Source organism: Neofelis nebulosa, chromosome 17, assembly GCF_028018385.1.
Source record: "Neofelis nebulosa isolate mNeoNeb1 chromosome 17, mNeoNeb1.pri, whole genome shotgun sequence".
Lineage (NCBI taxonomy): Eukaryota > Metazoa > Chordata > Mammalia > Carnivora > Felidae > Neofelis > Neofelis nebulosa.
The window spans coordinates 14,759,861-14,783,482 of record NC_080798.1 but is presented as its reverse complement, the minus strand read 5'-3'; the positions used below and the strand labels follow the sequence as shown (position 1 = coordinate 14,783,482).

Below are 23,622 nucleotides of genomic sequence, written 5' to 3'. Positions count from 1 at the left end.
ATGCCTTTTGGGGGAGGCAGAGGTAAGGAAGACAGAACTATGAACTGTCAATGCAGAGAAAAAAAAGGAGGATTTGTTGTCCTCATCGTTTTCCTTTTTTGTGTGGAAATAAAAGTGCTGGGGGGGGCATCTGGGTGGCTCAATCATTTTGTGGTAGGGTCCCCTCCCTAAAAGAGAAAAAAAAAACAAAACAAAACTCAAGGCAACTTGGCTATGCCACATGACAACATTCCTCATGACCTTGTAACATGAGACCACTTAATCAGACTGCATGTTTGTGTGTTACCATAAATGGGAAACAGAAAACATATAAAAAAAACTATGCCACGTGGCATTCGGGGCTGAGTTCTTTGGGTACAAACCCAACTGAATAGTGCCAACAGTTGCTTCCTGGAAAGAAAAGCCTCAGTGTCACAACTCTGTGCGAGAATCCTGCTACTAGTTGAGCATCTGAATCTTGGTTTTGGCTCAGGTCATGATCTTATGGTTTGTACCATTGAGCTCCACATAGGGCTCTGCACTGACAGTGTGGAGCCTGCTTGGGATTCCCCCTCCCCCTCTGCCCCTCCCCATATGCCCAGATGTGCTCTCGCTCTCTCTCTCTCTCTCTCTCTCTCTCTCAAAACAAATAAGAAAAAAAAAAGTACTGGGGTCTTAAACAAGGAAGGCAGGGACCAGATCTGATTGATTTCTAATTCCCCTAGCATAGGGCTGGCATTGATCAGGAGCCACAAATTCTCTTTGTGACTTAGCGGGCGTGACTTTCCCTTGTCTGAGCCTCAGTTTCCTCACCCGTAAAATGAGGAAGAGCAAACCTATCTCTGAGGGTATTGTAAGGATTCAGAGTTTGGAACTTGCCCAGTTAAAAGGAAATGCACAAATGGTGCCTGGTGTGACAACCCACAATATACCGACCAGATTGGAAAAAAAATTCAGAGAGACAATATCAAGTGTGTGCACAAGGGATGTGAGTGTAAGTTATTATAGCTTGACAGTGTTGACTAAAGCCAACCTCACACTTGCCCTTTGACCAGTGATTCCACTCCTTAGCATATTCCCATAAGTTTATCGAGGAAATGTACGAGAATAGTGGTAGCACCAGGATAACCACAGGCTGGAAAATATCCAGTTTTAGGCATATCCACAGGGACCGAAAGCATACAGAAGTGAAAATGAAAGAGCTATTCCTATGTGCAATATGAATGTCACAAACATGATGTTAAGTAAAAAGCCAAATACACCGTACACACTGTGGGGGTTGAGACGGACAGAAGTAATCCGCACTGTTAGAACTCAGGTAAAGGATAACTTTAAGAAGGGATAGGATGGCAGAAAGAGAGCATGTGGGGGGCTCTTGAGGGTGGCTACTGTTTGGCCTCTTGATCTGAGTACTGGTTATAGGTGTGTTCACTTAGTGGAAAGTCATTGAACGGCACAGTAATGATCTGTACACTTCGCTGTATTTATATTTCAATAAAACTATTTACTTAACAAACACTGTGTGTGTATCCCCACTGGCCAGTGTGTATCCCCTGTCTGGGGACAGACAGATCTGAGGACTCTTGTGACCGGCAAGCAGCTTCATAGCTCTGAGCCTATTTCCTTCTCTGTAAGAGGGAACATAATGCCTGTTCAGATTCAACGAGTTGAGGCACCCAGGACTTAGGCACAGGGCCTCGCACAGGTCTGCAAGTGTCCCACGGGACGCAACTCCCGCACTGCTGCCTCATCCTCTCCAGCTCAGATGCCTGCGTCGTTTCTACCTGATTCGCGAAGGGTAATGCGGGCTCGGGGCTCCTCACCTCGCACTGGAGTAAAAAGAAACAAAGGCCAGACTTTGCGGAGGCTCGCAGTCTCCAAGCAGAACTCCCGAGGCTCACAGATAGTAACATTCCTCCAGCTCTCTCAAGGACTTCCTTTACCAAAGCTGTGTTACAATTTTGCTCGTTAGTGTCACTTTCCCTGATAGCTTTAAGCACTCCCCAAGATCTATGTGCAATTAGATCCTGAGCATATGGCCCACTGACACACAACTGAAGGGCCTCAAGACTGATGTTTTACTAGAGGGTAGTAAATAGCCTTCTCTTAGCAGCAGCTAGCGCCCTGAACGCTTTACTTCCAAATTCCTTACCGACTTACTCTATCCTTAGCACCACCATCCCGCCCCAAACTATAAAGTATTTAATCAGTCATTTCTCACAAACACAAGTGCAGCTCTTCCCATACGGGTCCTGGCCCTGTGCTTTAAATAAAGCACCCTTCCCACTGAAAACGTCTCAAGAATTCTTTCTCCACCCTTTGCTCCCGGCCCACGTCACATCAACTCCCAGGGTGGATCCCAGTGAGGAGTCGCTCTGGGGGTCGGGAGGGGGGGTGGTGGAATCCTCTGGCGCAGCTCACGTTGAGACACCTAAAGGAACCCCTCTGGGAAACGCCACCCGAAACATCTCCAGCCCCTGCACTAAATGAGATCGGGGAGACGGATTTGCGAGTTCCTTGATTGATAAAGCAATGAAGCAGCGCCGCCTACTGCCGAGAAAACCCCAGCGCAGATGTCGCCCGAAATGGTGCCACCACGCGCTACTGCGCACGCGCACCGCCCTAAACCCCTGTCCCGAGAGCGCGCGGTGCAAGCCTTGGGGGCGGAGCTCAGGACGAAATCTTCCCTTCCCTCCATCCTTTGCGGCCTATCCAGCCCGCTCTAGCGAAGTCTTAAACTACGTTTCCCAGAATCCACTGAGGTCCTAGTCTTCCGGTAGCGTCAGCGGAAGCGGTGACTAGATCTGGCTGGGCCGCACAGAGGCCGGCTTGGTCACTATGGAGGAGATAGGCATCTTGGTAGAGAAAGCTCAGGTCTGGTGGGGCCTGGCTCGCGGGGAGAGGGTGAGGCCGACCTGAGTGGGGTGCTGAGTGACTTCGGGAATTCCGGCCCGGGTCAGGGTGATTTGGGATCCTTCGGTGGAGAGCTCTGTGCTGCCCCGAGGCCTGGCTCGGTGACTGAATGATGTTAGGGGGGCAGTAAGGCGCAGAAAGCGCGGCTACAGGAATGAGTGACGTTAGAGGTTCCTTGGCACGGAATGATTTCGAGGACTAGCTAGGAGTGCTTAGTGACCGATGGCCTAGCGAAGCTGGGGCTGTGTCGGGGTGTGAGTGATAGATGGGACGCGGCCGTGGGCCGAATGATGTCTGAAGTTGGGCTGGGAGCTAACCGATATTCGGAGGCTAAGTAAAATCTGTGGTTTGGGGCCTTCTTAGGGAACTGGATGATAAAAGAATGTTTGAAAGCATGGTGACATTAACAACCTATATTGAGCTAGCCATGTGACACTAGGAACCTGCTGAGGGGGGTTGAAGAGCATTGGGAGCTGGTAAGGAGTGGTTGTGACATTTAGGCTCTAGTTGGGAGTCTGGTGACATTGGGGGTATGTTACAAGTGGCACGTGTTAATAAAATATGTTTTTGGAAGGCTAGTTGACATAAGAGCCGTGTTAGGGGCTGGGTGACATTAGGAGCCTTTTTAGGGGGCTGAGAGGTTTGCAGGGTCTATTTAGAGGGGCTGAATGATGTCAGGAGCCGGTTAGGGGCTGAGTGGTTCATGGTGAAGTGGGGAGGATGCTCTGTATTCTTTCTTCCTCCAACTTGAGTTTTCTCCTTTGTTCTAGGATGAGATCCCAGCACTGTCTGTGTCTCGGCCCCAGACTGGCCTTTCCTTCCTGGGGCCGGAGCCTGAGGACCTGGAGGACCTGTACAGCCGCTACAAGGTACATTCAATCTCAAGCCGGACCCTGCACAGGGTCCCAGCATCCCATACTCTTCCTCCACCCCACAACCTTCCACTGCCGCCTCACTTAGCAGGGCATGGAGCCACCCCTCCACCTTTCCCCTCTCCACTCACAGAAGCTGCAGCAAGAGCTGGAGTTCCTGGAGGTGCAGGAGGAATACATCAAGGATGAGCAGAAGAACCTGAAGAAGGAATTCCTCCATGCCCAGGAGGAGGTGAAGCGAATCCAAAGCATCCCACTGGTCATTGGGCAGTTTCTGGAGGCTGTGGATCAGAATACAGCCATTGTGGGCTCCACCACAGGTGCGTGGGTGGGTGGGCAGGGGGCCTCCCATTCACTCATCTGTTCATTCAACGTCTGTCAACTGTTTCCTGCCACGGAACGGGAATTATGCTAGTAGGGTCTTAGAAGAGCAAACAAGGCAAGAGAGTGTAATGGTGTTTTTCAAACTCTGATATGAAGGTAGACATATGTCTTACATTCTTTCTCTACACGTACGTATGCGTGTATTTTGTGTGTGTATGTGTGTATGTGTGTGTACATACCTGTACAGTTGACTTTTGAACAACACAGGTTTGAACTGGATGGGTCTCCTAATACGTGGAGTTTTTGGGTAAATACAGTGTAGTACTATAAATGTATTTTCTTTTCCTAATGATTTGCTTAATATTTTTTTTGCTAGTTTACTTTATTGTGAGAATACAGTATATAATATGTAAAACATACCAAACACGTGTTAATTGACTGCTTATGGTATTGGTAAGGCTTCTGGTCAACAGTGGGCTATTAGTAGTTAGCTTTGTGGGGAGTCAAAAGTTATACATGGATTTTTCAGATGCACGGGGAGTCAGTGCCCTTAACCCCTGCATGGTTCAAGAGTCAACTGTTATACATATATACACTACATATATATACTACATATACTGAATATGCATATGTATATATACTATATATATATTATCTATGTGTATGTAATACATATATTACAGATATACTGGAAATTTCATCAAATGCTGTTTACCCTTACTATGTGCAATATACTCTGATGTTTTCCATTCTGTTCTAGCCTGCTTTTGTTTCAAACTATGTTCTGGATATGACCCTCTCAGTTGATTTCATGACCGTTACTGGGTTGGGACCTGCCATTTGAAACCATGGGTGAAGTGGGAAGAGATTGGGCTCTGGTAGGACTCGGTATACAGTAGCTGCTGTTATTAACATGGGCTTAGGTCCTGCCCTCATGATGGTTGTTGTCTCTGTGTGTTACCCATCTTTTTCTGTTTCTGGCCTCTGCTCCTTTGGACTGAGCCATGTTCTCGTATCAGTGGGGAGAGGTGGCTGACTGGGCCTGGAATTGAACTGATGGGCTGGAGGTGAGGTGGTGAAGGGAGGGAGTTGCCCAGGATGAGGCTTGTGTGTTTGACCTGTAGGACTTGGGGGACTGTAGGGCTATTCCTGAGATGTCAACATGGGCAGAGGAGTAGGTTTGGAGGGAGACCGTGCAGGCAGTCTAGGATGTTGCAGGGAGGGGTCCAGGAGGCTGCTAGACAGCCAGGTCTGAAGGTCAGGAGAGAGACTGACACTGGACAGGGGTGTGCATCAGCACCGTAGAAGGAGAATGTGGATGGGAGACAGGAACCCGAGGCTGGGCGAGCAGGGAGGTCTGGTGCAGAGACCTAGAAGGGTGAATCAGGCAGGGTCCAAGGGGAGGAGAGGAGATGGTTGGAGACGTTCTGGAGGCTGAATGGAAGATCATAGTGACTGATGGACAATGGAGAGAAGGGGAGAAAGATCTAGGATGAGGTTTGGGACTCTGGCCGGGGACCAAGGACTGTGGGCCTTCCTGAGACAGAGACCCAGGAAGAGCAGCACAATTTGGGAGAAGATCCTGAGAACACATTGGGACACAGTGAGTGACAGACACCCTAGGGTCATGCAGGGGGAGGCATTCCAGGAGGCCGCTGGTCACCTCGGGCTGAAGCTTGAGAGGGAGTCAGGGCTATAGAACGACAGGGAAGTTGTCATTGTGAACGTGGGGATGGACCGGAGGAGGCCAGTGGCCAGGAGGCCCAGGCAGGGTCTGAGTGAGAGATACCGGTGGCCTGGAATGTACGACCGTGAGGGGTGGGGAGACGGTTTTAAGGTTCTGGCACTTCTCATTTTCCCCTCTTCTTCCTGTCTCCCAAAGGCTCCAACTACTACGTGCGCATCCTGAGCACCATTGATCGGGAGCTGCTCAAGCCTAACGCCTCGGTGGCCCTGCACAAGCACAGCAATGCCCTGGTGGACGTGCTGCCTCCTGAGGCTGACAGCAGCATCATGATGCTCACCTCAGGTGTGGGGGAGGGGAGCCCAGGGCTGGGGGCGGGTCCTAAGGGACCCTGGGAGCCAGGCTGAGAGCCCCAGCTCTGCTCTCCCACCAGACCAGAAGCCAGATGTGATGTATGCAGACATCGGGGGCATGGACATCCAGAAGCAGGAGGTGCGGGAGGCTGTGGAGCTCCCACTTACACACTTCGAGCTGTATAAGCAGGTGCGGAGCTGGGAGGGGCAGGGAAGGGAGAGGCCCCACTGTATTGAGCTGGTGATGGGACTCCCTGGCTCGTCCTTCTTCGCCTCTGTGTTTCAGATCGGCATCGACCCTCCCCGAGGCGTCCTCATGTATGGCCCACCTGGCTGCGGGAAGACCATGCTGGCGAAGGCTGTAGCTCATCACACGACAGGTGAGCCTCTCAGCGCTTCTCCAGAGCCTTGACCTTCTGGGCTCTTCTGACCTTGCTCCCTGCTTTCTCATCTTCCCCAGGAAGTGGCATGGTGATTAAGAACAGGGGCTGTGGGGTCAAAGCCCCCGTGTGCCTCTTACTGGCTGTGCCGTCCTGGGAGGTGACTTTATATCCTCATACCTCAGTTTCCTTATCTGTAGAAGACTCTTCACAGTGTTACTGTGAGAAATGAATGAAATAATGCAGTGTTTTTCCTACAGTGGGTTGTGACCCATGAGTAATCGTGACTTCAGATTCATGGGTGTAACCAGCATTTCAAAAAATGAAACAAAACATCAGAGTCCATCCCACATAGTAAGAGCTCAGATTTGTGAAACTTGTAGTACACACACACACACACACGCGCGCGCGCTTGTGGTTGTTTATATACGTATTTCTTTTTTTTGTTTTTTTTTCAATGTTTATTTTTAAGAGAGAGCATGTGAGCAAGCAGGGGAGGAGCAGAGAGAGGAAGACGGGATCTGAAGCAGGCTCTGTGCTGATAGCATGGAGTCCAATGCGGGGCTTGAACTCAAACTGAGATCATGGTCTGAGCTGAACTTGGATGCTTAACGTACTGAGCCACCCAGGCGCCCCCCACCCCCCATGTATTTTTTATTGTAGGTTCCAGACAAAAACGTCCTAAGGTCACTATATTAGTGTTTGTAAAGCCTAAAGATAGGGCTCGGCACATCTTAAAATCTTACCATGTGTGAACCAGAGGCTGGTAGAAGGCCGTAGTTAAGCAGTGTTCTCTGGGCCAGGCTGACTGGGTTTGCAATCTGGCTCCCCTACAACTGCTTATGTAAGGCAGTTTATGTAACTGCTCAATAAGTTAGCCTCTCTGTGACTCCCATTTCGTATTTGTCTGGGTTATTCAGAAGATTGAATCAATATAAAGCTTCTAGAACCATACCTGGCATGTAGAGAGTGGATAGTAAATGATAGCCATTGTCACGATCGCTCCTTTGCTCAGCAGTTCATTGGACCTCTGCTCTCCCGGGCCCGGAGCATGGATACAGTGATGAATCAGACATGTCCCGTGTGTTGGAGAATCTCCCAGTATGGCTGAGGAAAAAGAAAAAGAAACACTTAGAACTCGGTCATTCAGTTAACGTTTATTGAGCGCCTGGTGCGTGCCACGCTGTGTTCTAGGTGCAGGAGATGTGGCAGCGAACGGAACAAAGCCTCCTTTCTTCATGGAGGTGATGCCTTAGTTGAGGGAAGTACTTAAACAGATACACAAGTGAATAGATTATATATCCCATGGTGCTGAATGCGTGCTGAGATTAAGCAGGACAAGGGGAGAGAGAGTAACAGGGGCTGCAGCCTTTTATGCCAGAGCTGGGGCTTGGTCAGGGAAGACTTTCTACGAGGTGACCTTTACACAAAGACCCGGAAGACCTGAGGGAGCGAATCACAGGAAGGTCCAGGGGTGGAACTGTATCAGGCTGAGGGACTATCTGTGAGGCAGGAATAACAGGGAGGCCCCTGCAGCTGAAGCGAGTGAGGGAGGGGGCTCACAGTTGGAGGTGAGGTAGAATGGGAACAGTCTGCGGAGTAGCAAATACCCTGGAGAAGCAGGGAAGGTAGTGGGATTGCCCTAACGGGAGGGCGCGCCGGCCCATGCTGCCCAGGCCTCTTAGGTAAGGGTTCCCAGAGGAAGCGAGGGGTAAGTGATTTGGCAGGCACACCGTTGGGAGAGGGCATCCAAGCACAGGGAATGGTATGTGCAAAGGCCTGGGACAGGAAAGCACTTTTAATTTAGCGTCATGAGTGGACCATGACCAAACTCCAGGAGGGCACGGGCCTTATATATTTGTGTGTTTCTGCATTTCCAGTGCCTGCCCAGTAACTGAACTGTGGTAGTTGCTCAGCGAATGTTTGTAGGAGGGCTGTGCTTGGCAGGTCTAGGAGGTGAGGCTGAGGAGATCAGAAAGGGTGTGAATATAGTCTTAGCACTACTCTCAGAGAGTTTACATGTTGTACTGAGAGCGGGGTGGTTTTAGACAGGCAGGGTTTGATAGAAATATATGCACGCTACATCTATAATTTAAAAAAAATTTTTTTGGGGGGCGCCTGGGTGGCTCAGTTGGTTGAGCAACCGACTTTGGCTCAGGTCATGATCTCACGGTTTGTGAGTTTGAGCCCCGCGTCAGGCTCTGTGCTGACAGCTCAGAGCCTGGAGCCTGCTTTGAATTCTGTGTCTCCCTCTCCCCCACTCATGCTGTCTCTCTCTGTCTCAGAAATAAATAAACATTAAAAATAATTAAAAAAAAATTTTTTTAATGTTTATTTCTGAGAGAGAGGAGATATAGAACATGAGCAGGGGAGGGGCAGAGAGGGAGACACAGAATTCAAAGCAGCCTCCAGGCTCTGAGCTGTCAGCACAGAACCTGATACAGGCTCGAACTCACAAACCGTGAGATCATGATCTGAGCCAAAGTCAGAAGCTTAACCAGCTGAGCCACTCAGGTGCCCCTAGGCAGTTTTTAAGTGTATAATTCAGTGGAATTGAGAGCATTCACTGTTGTGCAGCCTCCACCAGTATCCATTTCCAGAACTTGTTCATCATCCTGAACGGAAACTCTATACCCCTGTTTCTCCACACCCCCTTGCCCCTCGAGCCCCTGGTAACCTTTGTTCTTAGTGACTATGAATTTGGCTCTCGTAGGTTATCTCATGTAAGTAGATGAATCCTACATTTGTCTTCTTAAGACTTGCTTTTTCACTTAGCCTGTTGTCTTCAGGGCTCATCATGTTGGAGCAGGTATCAAAATATCATTCATTTTTAAGGCCAAATAATATTCCATTGTATGTATATAGTGTGTTTTATTTATCTGGCCATTTATTGAGGGACATTTCTTGAGATGTTTTACATTTTGTTGTACAAAGTCTTTTGAAACCTAAGACTTTTGAGTATGTCACGGTTACGGCATGTCTCATTTTGGACCAGGCACATTTCAGTTCCCCAACAGCCGTGCATGGCCAGCATTAGAGAAGTGGTGTGATCAGGACCGCCACTTGCACGACTCCTGGTTTATGACGTAAAACAGCAGACCTGCGTCACAGACTGCGGGTCTCCCTCCTGTGTGGTGGGCGGAAGGAGGGTTCTGAGGGTTGCTCCAGGCAACACAAAGCCACGTGCATTTATTAACAAATAAGTTAAACTCTAAGAAGTCAAAAAAGGAGGGGCGCCTGGGTGGCGCAGTCGGTTAAGCGTCCGACTTCAGCCAGGTCACGATCTCGCGGTCCGTGAGTTCGAGCCCCGCGTCAGGCTCTGGGCTGATGGCTCAGAGCCTGGAGCCTGTTTCCGATTCTGTGTCTCCCTCTCTCTCTGCCCCTCCCCCGTTCATGCTATGTCTCTCTCTGTCCCAAAAATAAATAAAAAACGTTGAAAAAAAAAAAAAAAAAGTCAAAAAAGGAGAGGCCCAGAACAAACCTGTCTTTAGCCACGTTGCCGCTTGATTATACCAGAATACGTGCCCAAGGTCCCTGGTTCTTTCATGATATTCAAAAGTGGGTCTTTTCCCATTCCATACGGAACTCCAAATGGAACTCTGAGCTCTTGGGGAGGCAGTACGATGCCTTAGTGTACGGACAACCTGTCTTTATTCTCTGATTTTTCCAACACTCTGGAAATCCAGATTTTTTTCTATCTTGGATTCTGTGAGTGTCTCTTGCTCTCCCCTATATGGCATATTGAAGCACAGATGCATTATTATTATTTAGAATGTCCTGATTTTTAAATGTTGGGCCAGAAAATGACACATCTGTGGTAGGATTCATGATATGGGCTGCTAGGTTGCTATGGGGTGCAAGCAGGTGGCTGGTCCTCCCAGTGAGATCTGAGACCCAGTCCCTGGGGCACGAGAGAGTAACCTGGCCACTTGGAGTGAATGTTCACAGGAACGGCTGTCTGCAGGGAATTCTCGGTTTCAGTAAGCGGCATGGGCCCTGTGGGAGGCCCTTCCTCATCTAACCCTTATCTTCCTGCCATCAGCTGCGTTTATCCGGGTCGTGGGCTCCGAGTTTGTACAGAAATACCTGGGCGAGGGCCCCCGCATGGTCCGGGACGTGTTCCGCCTGGCCAAGGAGAACGCACCTGCCATCATCTTCATAGATGAGATTGACGCCATTGCCACCAAGAGATTTGATGCCCAGACGGGGGGTGAGTGATGCCTAATCAGGGCCTGGGATCTTGGACAGCCTTTTACGGGGTGCCCTGGACTGACCAAGTGGCACACTCTCCAGCTGACAGGGAGGTTCAGAGAATCCTGCTGGAGCTGCTGAATCAAATGGACGGATTTGACCAGAACGTTAACGTCAAGGTTCGGGGTTCAGGATGGGCAAGGGGAGGTGTGGTGTGGGAATCCGGGAAGAGTGGCGGCTGGCATGTAAGGGGGCAGGTATCATGACAGGAAAGAGGGTGTAGTGGGGACAGAGGTCTCAGCTGGCCTGTCCCCAATGCCAGGTGATCATGGCCACGAACAGAGCAGACACTCTGGATCCTGCCCTGCTGCGGCCAGGACGCCTTGATCGTAAAATTGAATTTCCACTCCCTGACCGCCGCCAGAAGAGATTGATTTTCTCCACTATCACCAGCAAGATGAATCTCTCTGAGGAGGTTGACTTGGAAGACTGTATCCTGCTCTAGAAGTGAGGGGATGGTCCCAGCTGGGTTGGGGACCGGATCTTCATCTCCACCTCTGCCTTCTTGTACAGGTTGGGAGACCAGGGTCCAGGGAAGGGGGTGGTGACAAAGCTCAAGGGTGACTTCTGGCTCCAGGCATTCACCCCCTCGTTCAGGGAATGGTTGCCTTAACTCACCTGTTGCAGATGTGGCCCGACCAGATAAGATTTCAGGAGCCGATATCAACTCCATCTGTCAGGAGGTGAGTGAGGGTTTCTCCCTGGATCCGGGCAGGGGGTATGTGGGGACCCTTCCTCTTTGAGAGTATTCTGCTGCAGTCCTCATGTACCTCAGTGCCTCCCCGGGGCTTGGGGCCCTGCCTCTTCTTCCACCATCACTAGGGTTGGGGAGTAGATTTCTAACTCTCATTCCTCAACAGAGTGGAATGTTGGCTGTCCGTGAGAACCGCTACATTGTTCTGGCTAAGGACTTCGAGAAAGCATACAAGACAGTCATCAAGAAGGATGAACAGGAGCATGAGTTTTATAAGTGACCCCTCCCCCGCCCCACCACAGGGGCTGGAGACTTCTCTCACCTCCCCAGCCTCAGTCCTAAAACCTAGTGTTCTTTTTTCTTTACCTGGGATTGGTTTACTCAGTAAATATACAAGATTGAATCTGTTTAATTTCTTCCTAAAAGTTTAACTCTTTCGGAGAAAACTGGGCCTGGAATAGGATGTTCTGTCCCCTCCTGCTCTCCTGACAGATGAGTGGGTGAGGTACATGTCCTGGGTTACAGTTTGGGAGAGAAGCAAAGAATTCAAACCAAATGACTATAGAAATTTGGGGAAAGGGGAGGGGCACCTGGGTGGCTCAGTCAGTTAAGCGTCCAACTTCAGCTCAGGTCATGATCTCACAATTCATAGGTTCGAGCCCCACATCTGGCTCTGTGCTGACAGTTGGAGCCTGCTTCAGATTCTGCATTTCCCTCTCTCTCTCGCTCCCCCTCCCCCACTCACACTGGGTCTCTCTCAAAAATAAACAAACATTGAGGCGCCTGGGTGGCTCAGTTGGTTGAGCATCCGACTTCACCTCAGGTCATGATCTCACAGTTCGTGGGTTCAAGCCCTACATCAGGCTCTGTGCTGACAGCTCAGAGCCTGAAGCCTGATTTGGATTCTGTGTCTCCCTCTCTCTGCCCCTCCTTTGCTTGTGCTCTCTTTCTCAAAAATAAATAAACATTAAAAATTTTTAAATAAAAAATAAACATTTAAAAATATTGGAGGAAAGGGATAGAAACTGAACCTTAGACCACAGCCCTTGGCCACAAAATAAAGCCTCTGCACACCTGCCCACCTGCATTTCCTAGAGTAGGTAGATCATTTGAGTCTTTGATGATTCCTGCCTTCCTCACACTCGGAGTATCAAGAACAGGGAAACAGCCCTGCAGAGTCCCCAAGAGCAGGGATGACGGTTGATGGGAGGAGGTTGGATGGCTGGGTTTTGTGAGTCTCTCTGGCCCTACTCCATACGGTCTTACTGGAGCACAAATGTGTTTGGTTGGACCAATTCCGTCTCTTGAGGTCTCTCTTTCAACACCTCTCCCTCTGGACAGCCCTCTCTGGTGCCCCAAGCTGGGAGGGAACCCTTCTGCACCCCACTGGCGCCAGGCCCGTGCTCTGCTTGATCACAGTTCAAGTCCCAGAGCCTATGCATGGTAGACGTTCACTTAGTATTTCTTGAACAAATACATGATGTCATCTATTTGGAAGTGAGATAGGAAGAAGGAAAAATGGTAGTCACAGGTCCTTGAAGAGACGGAGGGTGATTCCTCTGTAGACGACCACTGCAGGTTGAGTAGGGAAGTTAACTTCTCCTCCCCGGGACCTCACTAAAATAAGAGGTGATAAGAGAGTAGGATGTACATTCACAAGATCAGGAGGAGAGAGGATCTGGCAGCAACACAGTTTCGGAAAGAGGCAGATAGCTGCTTGTTAACGTAGCAGACGTGAAGCGGAGCCCAGAAACAGATGCCCGCTTCAGAAGTCACAGGTGCCACGTTCTGAAGGTGAGGGCTGGAAACAGGCACTACCTGAAAGGCTACAGAAATCCAAACTCATACACCAAGTGCACCTAGACCCTGGAGCTGTAAATGAACGAGCTGTTTTTCCAGGCCCCGTGACCCTCCTGCAGCCTGGCTGGAGGTTTATTCCAGGAAAGGCTGGACTGCGGGTCCCCAGACTGGCAGGCCTGGAGCTCGGATGAGAGGGGGGCTGCTGTGTGGAAGACAGGATTCAGGGAGAGCCCCGGGCAGGCAGCTGAAGGATTTCTGCTGAGGAAACCGGGCAGCATGGGAGAAAAGAGAGAATGGGTTAAGACACCATAAGTCCTCATCTTTCATGCTCGGTAGCAGCTAATACCTAAAACTAATGATTTTACAAAAGCATAGAATTTAGAAATACGGAAGTAAATTTCAAAAGACAAGAGGATGGGAAGCGGCTGACTCCCGAAAGTAGGGAAATACGGGGTGAGGGTGCCATGGGCACACTTTATACACACCTTATACAATATTTAACCTTTTAAATTAGGTACTTAAAAACCGACAGGGGGGGCCTGGGTGGCTCAGTCAGTTGAGCGTCCAACTTTGGCTCAGGTCATGATCTCCCGGCTCATGAGTTTGAGCCCTGCATCAGGCTCTCTGTTGTCAGCACAGAGCCTGATTTTTGCATCCTCTGCCTTCCTCTCTCTCTGCCTCTCCCCCGCTGGCACGCCTGCACACTCTCAAAAAAAATTAAAGCACTGAAATTTAAAAAAACCAAGGGAAAAAAAATGGGGATTGTACAAGGCAGGAGATAACTTGGAAGCGAGAAGGTAACGGAGGGAAATCGCAGAAGTGACAGAACACACCCAAAACATCAGTGATAAAAGGCAAAGAAATTGGAAACAACAAAGCCAAGTGCCCCAGAAATGACAGCAAAGAAAATAACGGGGCAGGGCCGGGGGGGTGCGGTGGAGGGGATACTGCCACAATCTGAACGGAGTACCCTTCTTGGGAGTCACAATTGCGGGTTCCTGCTTCCATCCCATCGGGTGGTGGTGCGACTCAAAGCATCTGCCTTAAGTTCTGTCACTCGTGGTCCTCATCAGTTAAATGGGCATAACACCCAAGACCGAGGGACGGTGAGAGGAGCATGTGAAATCATGCACATCATGTGGACAGCATAAAGCGCTAGCAGGGCGAGACAGAAAACCCAAATCCTTCATGAAAGCTTTTCCTCTTGCAAGATAGTCTCTCCCTGAGTCCACGTGACAGACTGTGCCCTCAACAGGCCTGCAGTCTGGCGGTTTGTCTTATTTTGCTGCTGTTGAGAACTGTTCGCTCAACACCCCAACACTGCCATCTGGCGGGAGTGACCGAGATTTCAGGGATGATGCAGATTCAGTCCCTGTGGTCAAAGACCTGGCAGTGCAGAAGGGAGGCCCATTAGGTAAATCCCAAAGTTACATATATATTTTAACCTTTACTCAGTTTTCGAGAGACAGAGAGAGGCAGAGCATGAGTGGGGAGGGGCAGAGAGAGAGGGAGACACAGAATCCGAAGCAGCCTCCAGGCTCTGACTGCTCAGCACAGAGCCCGAAGTGGTGCTCGAACTCACGAACCGCGAGATCCTGACCTGAGCTGAAGTCAGACGCCCAACTGACTGAGCCACCCAGGCGCCCCCCACCCCCAGGTTATATTTTAATAAAGGGGTCTACTTTTTCTGCTTTGAGGAAGTTGGCATTTCCTTGTGGCTTTTGAAAAATTAGGAATCTGGAAGATGATCAGGATAGGTTTGCTAATGTTCTCATTTTTACATTTCCCTGACCGCCCATCCAACTTCAAGTTCCTGGAGTATCTTTGAGAAGATGTGGAGATCCCAGAAAGTGAAGACCATGTTTCTTCTTCATCCATATGATGCTTTTACAGGGCCTTTCTCCATTTCCTTCGGGTGAAATGACCCCAAATGACTAGTGAAGAGTGACCTTGGTTACCCCCATTCCTCGAGGGGTCTGAGGCCTGCTGACCACAGTTCCACATTTCAAAATTACTTTCTGCATTTTGAAAGGGAGCATAAGCCAAGACCACTGAGAGTAAAAGCCGCCACAATAATCCCATGATTAACTGCATTTATTGTCTGTGCTGTCCAGCCAGAGACCCCTAGGAACACACCCGTAGTCGAAAATTCTGGGTTTAGCACTCGTTATGAGGGAGAACACACATCATGGGGAGCTGTGCGGCGTCTTAGAAAGAGGGTGACAGAAAAGACACACCTTGGGGAGGGCTTCAGGAAGCGGGGCTTCGCTCTGGATTTGAGGCTATCAGGATACAAGAGGGATTTTATTAGGATGGGACATTAGCTGCAGTGAAGGCAGACCAGGGTGAGGCTGAAGCTGTACTGGGTGAGAAGTAGCGGCCACTCCCATTAGCTGGGAGTGGGGGTATTTGGTCTGTTTTGTTACCTGGTTTGTCTGTGCTTAGACAAAATGATGAAGTGGCCTTGCTCCATCTCTCGTTATGGTCTCAGAGTGACCTTGATGTTGGTGTTCTAGGAGATTGCTTATGTGCAACAGGAGAATAATGTGGCCTAACTGTGAGCGCCGGGACAGCTTTATGCCACCGAGGCCTACCTGTAATTGTCAGATGGTTCCTGGACACCAGCAGCTGCTTTTTCCATGCTCAGTTACATGCTACCGGGTCAAGAGGGGAAAAGGCTGGTTTGCTGACCAGCCTGGGTGTTCTTCCATCTTAGAAGTGGTTTTTTGTTTTTTATTTTTTAGGCGGGGGGGGGGGGGGGTTGTGGCAGAAGGAGAGAGAGAATTTCAAGCAGGATCATGCTCACTGTGGAGCCCAACACGGGGCTCGATCCCATGACCCTGGCATCATGACCTGAGCTGAAATCAAGAGTCACATGCTTGAGCCACCTAGGCACCCTAGAGTGTTTAAAGCAAGTGTTTTCCTGCACATATATCTTTTCTGTGTTCCACTTTGCAAAGACCGGGAGAAGAAAAAAATGTCACTACATGTAAATAGTTTTGTTTGTTTTTAATTGTAAAAAAATAACACAGGAGCGCCTGGGTGGCTCAGCGGGTTGAGTGTCCAACTTCACCTCAGGTCATGATCTACAATTCATGGGTTTGAGCCCCACATCGGGCTCTGTGCTGACAGCTCAGAGCCTGGTGCCTGCTTCGGATTCTGTGTCTCCCTCTCTCTCTGCCCCTCCCCTGCTCATGCTCTGTCTCTGTTTCTCAAGAATAAACATTTTTTAAAAGTTAAAAAAAACACAAAAAGTACCCACAATATAAACAATATAAATACAGAACGTAACAACTTCTAAATAGAACACGTGTGTAAACATTGTCCAGATTCGGGGGGGGGGGGTGTTTCCACTGAAAAAGAAATTCCCACACCCACAGGTGGTGATGGCGGATTGCGTCCCCTGCAGTTACTGCAAAGGCGCATGCGCTCTGGCTGAATACAGCAACACTTTGGACACCTGCCCATCATTTCCAACCTGTCTACAGGTCACGCGGATTCCTTGGTAACGTTTCCTTTGGGTGCTCCCCAGGGTTGGTAAACATATCTCAGATGAGATGACCGGGCAGTTACTGCTAAGGAGTTACAGATGGCTCTCGATTGTCACAGAGTACCAATGCAGCAGCGTGACACATGTCACCACAGTGTGCACAAACCAGAAGCCACGTGCTGATGGCATGGATCACAGCGTGGCCAACCCAGATTACGCAAACGCTGTCTTCCATGGCCGCCACAGAGCAAGAGGAGGAGGAGGAAGAAGCCAGAAGTTGGTACTTAACATCCTGATGGACCGCATCGTTTTTCTGAGTCACGCTCGCAAATCATCCCTAAACATTACTTGGATATTTTGCCTTATCTTTAGGATCTTAAGGTGTATATACTGTCTAACGCGATAGGACAGGAGGCCCAAGCAGAGTCGCTCGGCATGCCAACTCCTACTCAAGCAGTGACATATCAGGCCAGGCAGACGCTGGGACTCAGGGCGCTTACAAGGAACAGCAGAGTGGAACAGCCCCAGAAGTGAGCCTGGCCACCGGAGCCTGCTTCTATGTTTTCTACCTACCCATATAGAAAACTGTTAAGTTCATACTATTACGTCTAGTTAACCTAACGTCACAAGGTCCCTTCTCATTTTCTCCCTTTCCAGACCTGTTACTCCCTGCTGTGACGGTGAGAGAAACTCGGCTCCCGTGCCTCTTAATGTGTTTACTCGCTTGACAGGCCCCCTGTGTGTAACGAACTCCCATCACTGCTCCAGCCCCCTCCCTCCTGCAGATGCTTTCCTCACCCAACTTGGATTGGGTTCTGACACTCAGCACCTCCTACCTGGCCTGCACGAGTGTGCCCAACTCTATTTGGGCCCTGACACCCAAAGCCAGGCAGTACTCATATCCAGATGCCCTCTTCACCCTGCTTGGGCTTTGAAATCTCACTCATACCCATAGTCCTCCTGTGTGGACCCCACCTTACCCTGATCAGGTTGACACCCCATGCTGGTCCATTCCACCAACTGAACTGCCCCCTACTAAGTTCTGTCGCCCTGCACCAGGCCACCCCCTGTGTGAACACCCTCCTCACCCTGCTCGGGCTATAGATATAAGGTTGTGAAAATAACCTTAAAAATCTAAAAAAAGTAGGGGCACCAGGGTAGCTCAGTCAGTTAAGCATCCGACTTCGGCTCAGGTCACGATCTCGTAGTTTGTGAGTTCAAGACCCACGTCAGGCTGTGTGCTGACAGCCCAGAGCCTGGAGTCTGCTTCAGATTCTGTGTCTCCCTCTCTCTTTGCCCCTCCCCGGCTCGTGCTCTGCCTCCCTTTCAAAAATACATAAACATTTTTAAAAATCTTTAAAAAAAGTATAATCTTGAAGAGCTACTTTATTTGATAAACTGTGCCATAATAATTATCCTTAGCTGGTTTATCAAATAAAACCTTAAAAGGTATAAACACCTAGCAGGTATCAAATAGAGAGGCTCACTGGCACTTTCCTCAGAGGTATAAGAAACTTCTGGTTAGGTAGAACAACGTTTTCTAAATAGGAGTTGGAGTGTCTCTGTGACCTATGTTCCACTAGCACAATTTCTATTCTGAAGAAACAAACATACACATCACATATATGTACAGGTGCAAAGAAAAGTTTTGCTAAAATATACCTCCCCAAAATATGATGCTGGGGCTATTTTAATTTTCTTCTTTGTAATTCCCTCATGCATATAACTGATTAACTGTAAAAAGTGAGTATTAATTCCACAATCTTAAGTATATAATAGATCTATATCAATTAAAAAGAATTTTTAAGTCTTAGAAGCAAACAGGTTTGACATATGTGGGAATAGAAATCAGTGGGACCGTTATAAAGAGCCTACCAGTTCTTGAACATTCTTCTTCAATATGAGATCTTTATATTGCCAAGATTCTTCTTTAAGTGGACATAAATCAGGTGAAAAGCATCTGCAGACTAAATAATAAAATTTGGTCAAAGCTGACAAAGCAGCGTTTGATTCTCCCTCTACTTCTCCACCGAGTAACCAACAGAAATATCGCTTTGGATATAATCCTTGTAAAATGTCTCAATCCCAAATAATAGTAAGTGAAATTTATATGAAATTTAAAATTGGAGTATTACTGTTCATCACTGAATATTACTTCACTCATATGTACTTTTTGTTGTCTTATGACAAATCTTTGTCAATATAAATCTCAATCCATTGATTCCTTGGGAAAATCCCTGCCTCTTATGACACAGATTTCCACGCTAAGCCCTCCAATTACATTCCTGCTCCCAAAAGCCTTAAAAAAGCAGATGACCATGTCATTTCTCACTCACGCCAGTCAAACCGCTTCTGATATTGCCTTATTTTTTTTTTTAACACTTTTTTATTTTGGAGACAGAGAGAGACAGAGCATGAACGGGGGAGGGTCAGAAAGAGAGGGAGACACAGAATCCGAAACAGGCTCTGAGCTCCGAGCTGTCAGCACAGAGCCCGATGCGGGGCTTGAACTCACGGACCGCGAGATCATGACCTGAGCTGAAGTCGGACGCTTAACCGACTGAACCACCCAGGCGCCCCTTGCCTTACTTTTTAAACTGAGGTTTTGGAGGTGGAAGATGGTTCCATCTAAACATTACTCTCAGTAAAACAAAGCTTTAACTAGACCGCGGAATGGGCATTTCTTACTATTACAAAAAGTGAATGCTGAGGAATGATACGAAAGATGAGGAGAGGGGTATCTGGCAGAGGGACAGTGAGGAGAGGGACTCATCGGCATGGCCCGTCTTTCACTGGGAAGGCGGGCCTAGGATGAGCCGTTGGGCAATTTGGGAAAAGAAAAGCAAACGTTACTAAAAACAAAAGCGTGTTTGTTTATAAACAAAGAGGAAACAAACTCACCTGAGCTGGACTTTCGGATGTACAACCACTTTTCCTCCTTCATTTGGAGAATGGCAGGGCTGGGGAAGAAGGAAACCTTGAGACGCCAGGCCTTTGTTAGAGTCGTGCAGACTAAGAAAATCCCCCTGCAGGGCCACATCTGCCCTGACGTCACCCACACAACCAGATGTGAGAGGGCGGCTGCAGGTATGGGAACGCTGTGGTTCGGGAAAATGTAGCTGCACCCACAGCGCCTCCAAGTAGGGGCTCTCCCATCGTTTCTTGCACGGAGTTCGTCCCAGGCACACTTCTAGCTCTAAAAGTCCCACCCCAAGACCAGTCCTCTGCCTTCCTGCTCGGAACCTTCATCCCAGGGCTCAGTGTTTGTCCTCTTGGGGAAACGTGCCCACAGTGCTCTGTGCAGACACTCGGGGCTGCGGGGCAAGCAGCAGGGACGTGGGGCAGTAACACACATCACACAGCCGGCGTTGCCGCGCGCGCGCGCGCGCACACACACACACACACACACACACACACACACTGCCGGTCACAATGGGTTTCATAGCCCCCTCCTCCGGTCCTCACGCGCGCACGGGTGTGAGGCTCTGGATTCCACGCGCCATGGGCTCCTCACTGGGCGGCAGCTCCACGCCACGAGTCCGCCCCCCAGCCTCACCTAGAGCCGACTCCTTCCCGGACTGCCACCAACTCACCGCGGGGGCAGAACCACCGACGGCGCACCATCCCTGTCCCGGGAGCCTCCGCGACCACCGCCCCGGGGCTTCGGGACACACCTTCCCGCGGCCAGCGCGCCGGGCTCCGAATGCGCAGGCGCAAGCGCAGAACCCGCGGCCGCAGCCAAGGTCTCGCGACCCCGCGGTAAACCCACGCGTGCTCGCGCCTAGGTCTCGGCGCTCGGGGAGCCTCGCTGCTCGCCCTGGCGCTGGGTCCCCCCAGAACGGCCGAAGGCACGACCCTGCGGCCGAGCGGGTGTGAGTGGGAACGAACTCCACCAGGCGGAATTTCGGCTGTCTCTTCCTGTGAGATAGTCCTGACGGGATTATCTGAGTGTATTTTATTATTATTATTTTTTTTAATGTTTATTTATTTTTGAAAGTGACAGCGCGCTCGAGAGAGCACGAGCGGGGGAGGGGCAGAGAGAGAGGGACAGAGGATACAGAGTTTGATCCGCAATGACAGCAGCAAACCCCATGCGGGGCCAGAACCCATGAACTGAGATCATGACGAGCTAAAATCAAGAGTCGGTTGCTTAACCGACTGAGCCACCCAGACGCCCCAAAAGATTAATGCATTAAAAAAAAAAAACCCACACAATTATTAGCGTAAAAGCTAGCATAGGAATAAGTACCTGACATTAAGCTTTTGACCACTGAGGCATCCATTTCAAAAGACATCCATTCTAAATAATAGAAATATTGCCAGCTTTTTGACACAAGTACTAGCAAAACAACCAGAGAAGGGACTGGGCCATCTTCATTCATGAAGCGCCTAGTTCCAGAAAGCCCTGCGGAACCTAGATAATTGACCATTTCGGTAACCTTGCTTCTCCCTTCCAGTACCTTAATTCCCACCCAAGGCTTTAAATTAGCCAATAAGGAGGGGCGCCTGGGGGCTGTTGGTTAGGTGTCCGACTTCAGCTCAGCTCATGATCTGGCAGTTCGTGGGTTCGAGCCCCGCGCCGGGCTCTGTGCTGGCAGTTCAGAGCCTGGAGCCTGCTTTGAATTCTGTGTCTCCCTGTCTCTCTGCCCTCCCCCGCTCAACACACACACATTCTCTCTCTCTCTCTCTCAAAAATAAATGACCGTTGAACAAATTAAAAAAAATAAATTAGCCAATAAGGAGTACATCTGTGAAACTCTAGACACCCTCCCCTCCCCTCCGTTCCTAATAAAGGCAGAGCCCCAGGTCTACACTCTCTCTCCCTATAGGTACAACCTCACTGTGCGGCTTTCAGGTATGCCATGCACTACCATCTGGGATCTGTGAGTAATAACACCTGTTCTTCAACAAAGTTCTCTGATGGTCGTTGCTGAGGTATATTCTGCAATCATAAGAACCACAAGGGATGGTCCAGCCACAGCATTGGCCCCAGCAGGGGAAATGTCTGGGAGGCTTGCTACAAGGACTATGGGCTTGGGCAAGTGTCTCAGGCATTCTCAGCCACAGCATCACTATCAATAGGCTGGGAATAACAGGACATCTAATGTTACTGTAACTTTGGTTTGTTACTCCAAGTCTTTTCTACATTAAGAAACTTTCCACATTAAAAGATTACCACCTTATACTTTGGGGCACACAGTGTATAAAGACATAATTATGTGACATCAACAACCCAAAGAGGCAGATACAGAGCTGTAAAGGGGCAGAATTTTTATATGTTATTGAAATTAAACTGGTATAGATTAAAACTAGGATGTTAAATATAATCCCCATGGTAACTACAAAGACTCTATACACAAAAGAAAATAAGAATTTAAACATTTCACTACCCCCCCCCCAAAGTCAACTAAACACAAAAGAGTAATGTAGGAAGTGAGGGGGAAAATTCATAAAGCATATATAAAACAAATAGCACAATGATAGAAGTCTCTCCTTATCAGTAATTACTTTAAATGTAAATGGGTTAAACTCTTCCAATCAAAAGACAGTGATTGGCAGAATGGATAAAGAACACATGATCCAACTACATGAGCTCAAAACTCACAAACAGGTTGAAAGTATGGGAAAATAATATTCCATGCAAAAAGTACCAAAAGAGAGTAAGTGTGACTATACTAGTATCAGACAAAATAGACTTTAAATCAAAAGACCTGGAAGAGCCAAAGCAATCCTGACACAGAAGAATAAAGCTAGAGATATAACATTTCCTGATTTCAAACTATATTACAAAGCTATAGTAACCAAAACAGTAAGGTATCAGTATAAAACCAGACCCATAGATCAATGGGACAGAATTGAGAGCCCAGAAACAAACCCATACATTCATAGTCCATTAATACCTGACAACAAAGCCAAGAATACTCAATAAATAAAAGGCAGTCTCTTCAATAAAGGCTGCGGGGGAAATTGGATATTCACATGCCAAAGAATGAAAGTAGACCCCTTTCTTATATCACTCACAATTAACTCAAAATGGATTAACGAATTAAATATTAACACCTGAAACCATAAAGCTCCGAGAAGAAAACACTGGCAAAAAGCTCTGACAATGATTTTTTACATATGACATATAAAGTTCAAGTAACAAAAGCAAAAATAAATTAAGGGGGACTCCATCAAACTAAAAAGCTTTTGCACAGAAAAATAAACGAGATTAAAAAAATGAAAAGGCAACTTATGGAGGAAGAATAAATTTGCAAACCACATATGGAACTCATGCAACTCAATAACGAAAAAAAATCCCCCAATAATCAAATTTAAAAATGGTCCAAGAACCTGAAGACATTTTCCCAAAGATGTTCAAATGGTCAACAGATACATGAAAAAGGTGCTCGATATCACTAATCATCAGGGAAATGCAAATCAAAACCACAATGAGATATTACCTCACCCCTATTATAATGACTATAATAAAAAAGGCAAGAGATAACAAGGGATGGTAAGGATGCAGAAGAAAGGAATCTTCATTCACAACTGGTGGAAGTGTAAACTGGTACACCCAATCTGACAAACAGTAAGGTTCTTTTTTGTTGTTTATTTTTTTTTAGAGAGAGAGAGAGAGAGAGAGAGAGAGAGAGCAAGCAGGGGAGGAACAGAGAGGGAAACGCAGAAGTCAAAGCAGGCTCCAGGCTCTGAGCTGTCAGCACAGAGCCTGTAGCGGGACTCCAACCCATGAACTGTGAGATCATGACCTGAGCTGAAATCAGACGCTTAACCAACTGAGCCACCCAGGAGTCCCAAGGAGATTCTTTAAAAAATTAAAACTAGAACTACTACACAATCCAGCAATTCCACTTCTGGGTATGTATCCATAAATAAATG

General features: G+C 48.5%; 1 protein-coding gene and 1 long non-coding RNA gene across 2 annotated transcripts; one reads left to right on the top strand and one right to left on the bottom strand.

The window, feature by feature from the left end:
- The first annotated feature begins 2,721 nt into the window (after nucleotides 1-2,721).
- Nucleotides 2,722-11,853, top strand: PSMC4 (proteasome 26S subunit, ATPase 4). The gene is made up of 11 exons (XM_058709769.1): nucleotides 2,722-2,853; nucleotides 3,663-3,761; nucleotides 3,898-4,084; nucleotides 5,971-6,117; nucleotides 6,206-6,315; nucleotides 6,412-6,505; nucleotides 10,548-10,715; nucleotides 10,799-10,875; nucleotides 11,019-11,187; nucleotides 11,384-11,439; nucleotides 11,617-11,853. Exons 1-11 carry the CDS (start codon nucleotides 2,818-2,820, stop codon nucleotides 11,728-11,730), a joined length of 1,257 nt encoding a protein of 418 aa, XP_058565752.1. The 5' UTR covers nucleotides 2,722-2,817; the 3' UTR covers nucleotides 11,731-11,853.
- LOC131500481 (uncharacterized) lies at nucleotides 7,364-23,589 on the bottom strand. The gene is made up of 4 exons (XR_009256309.1): nucleotides 20,334-23,589; nucleotides 19,642-19,700; nucleotides 18,616-18,707; nucleotides 7,364-7,612 (listed from the first exon to the last, which is right to left on the bottom strand). It is a non-coding gene; the product is annotated as an uncharacterized LOC131500481 (long non-coding RNA).
- Nucleotides 23,590-23,622: the final 33 nt, after the last annotated feature.

Coding starts and splice junctions, on each gene's coding strand:
- PSMC4 (XM_058709769.1), top strand. CDS start 2,818: ATGGAGGAGATAGGCATCTTGGTAGAGAAAGCTCAG. Junction 6,506..10,547: donor TGTAGCTCATCACACGACAG/GTGAGCCTCTCA, acceptor TCCTGCCATCAG/CTGCGTTTATCCGGGTCGTG. Junction 11,440..11,616: donor TCAACTCCATCTGTCAGGAG/GTGAGTGAGGGT, acceptor ATTCCTCAACAG/AGTGGAATGTTGGCTGTCCG.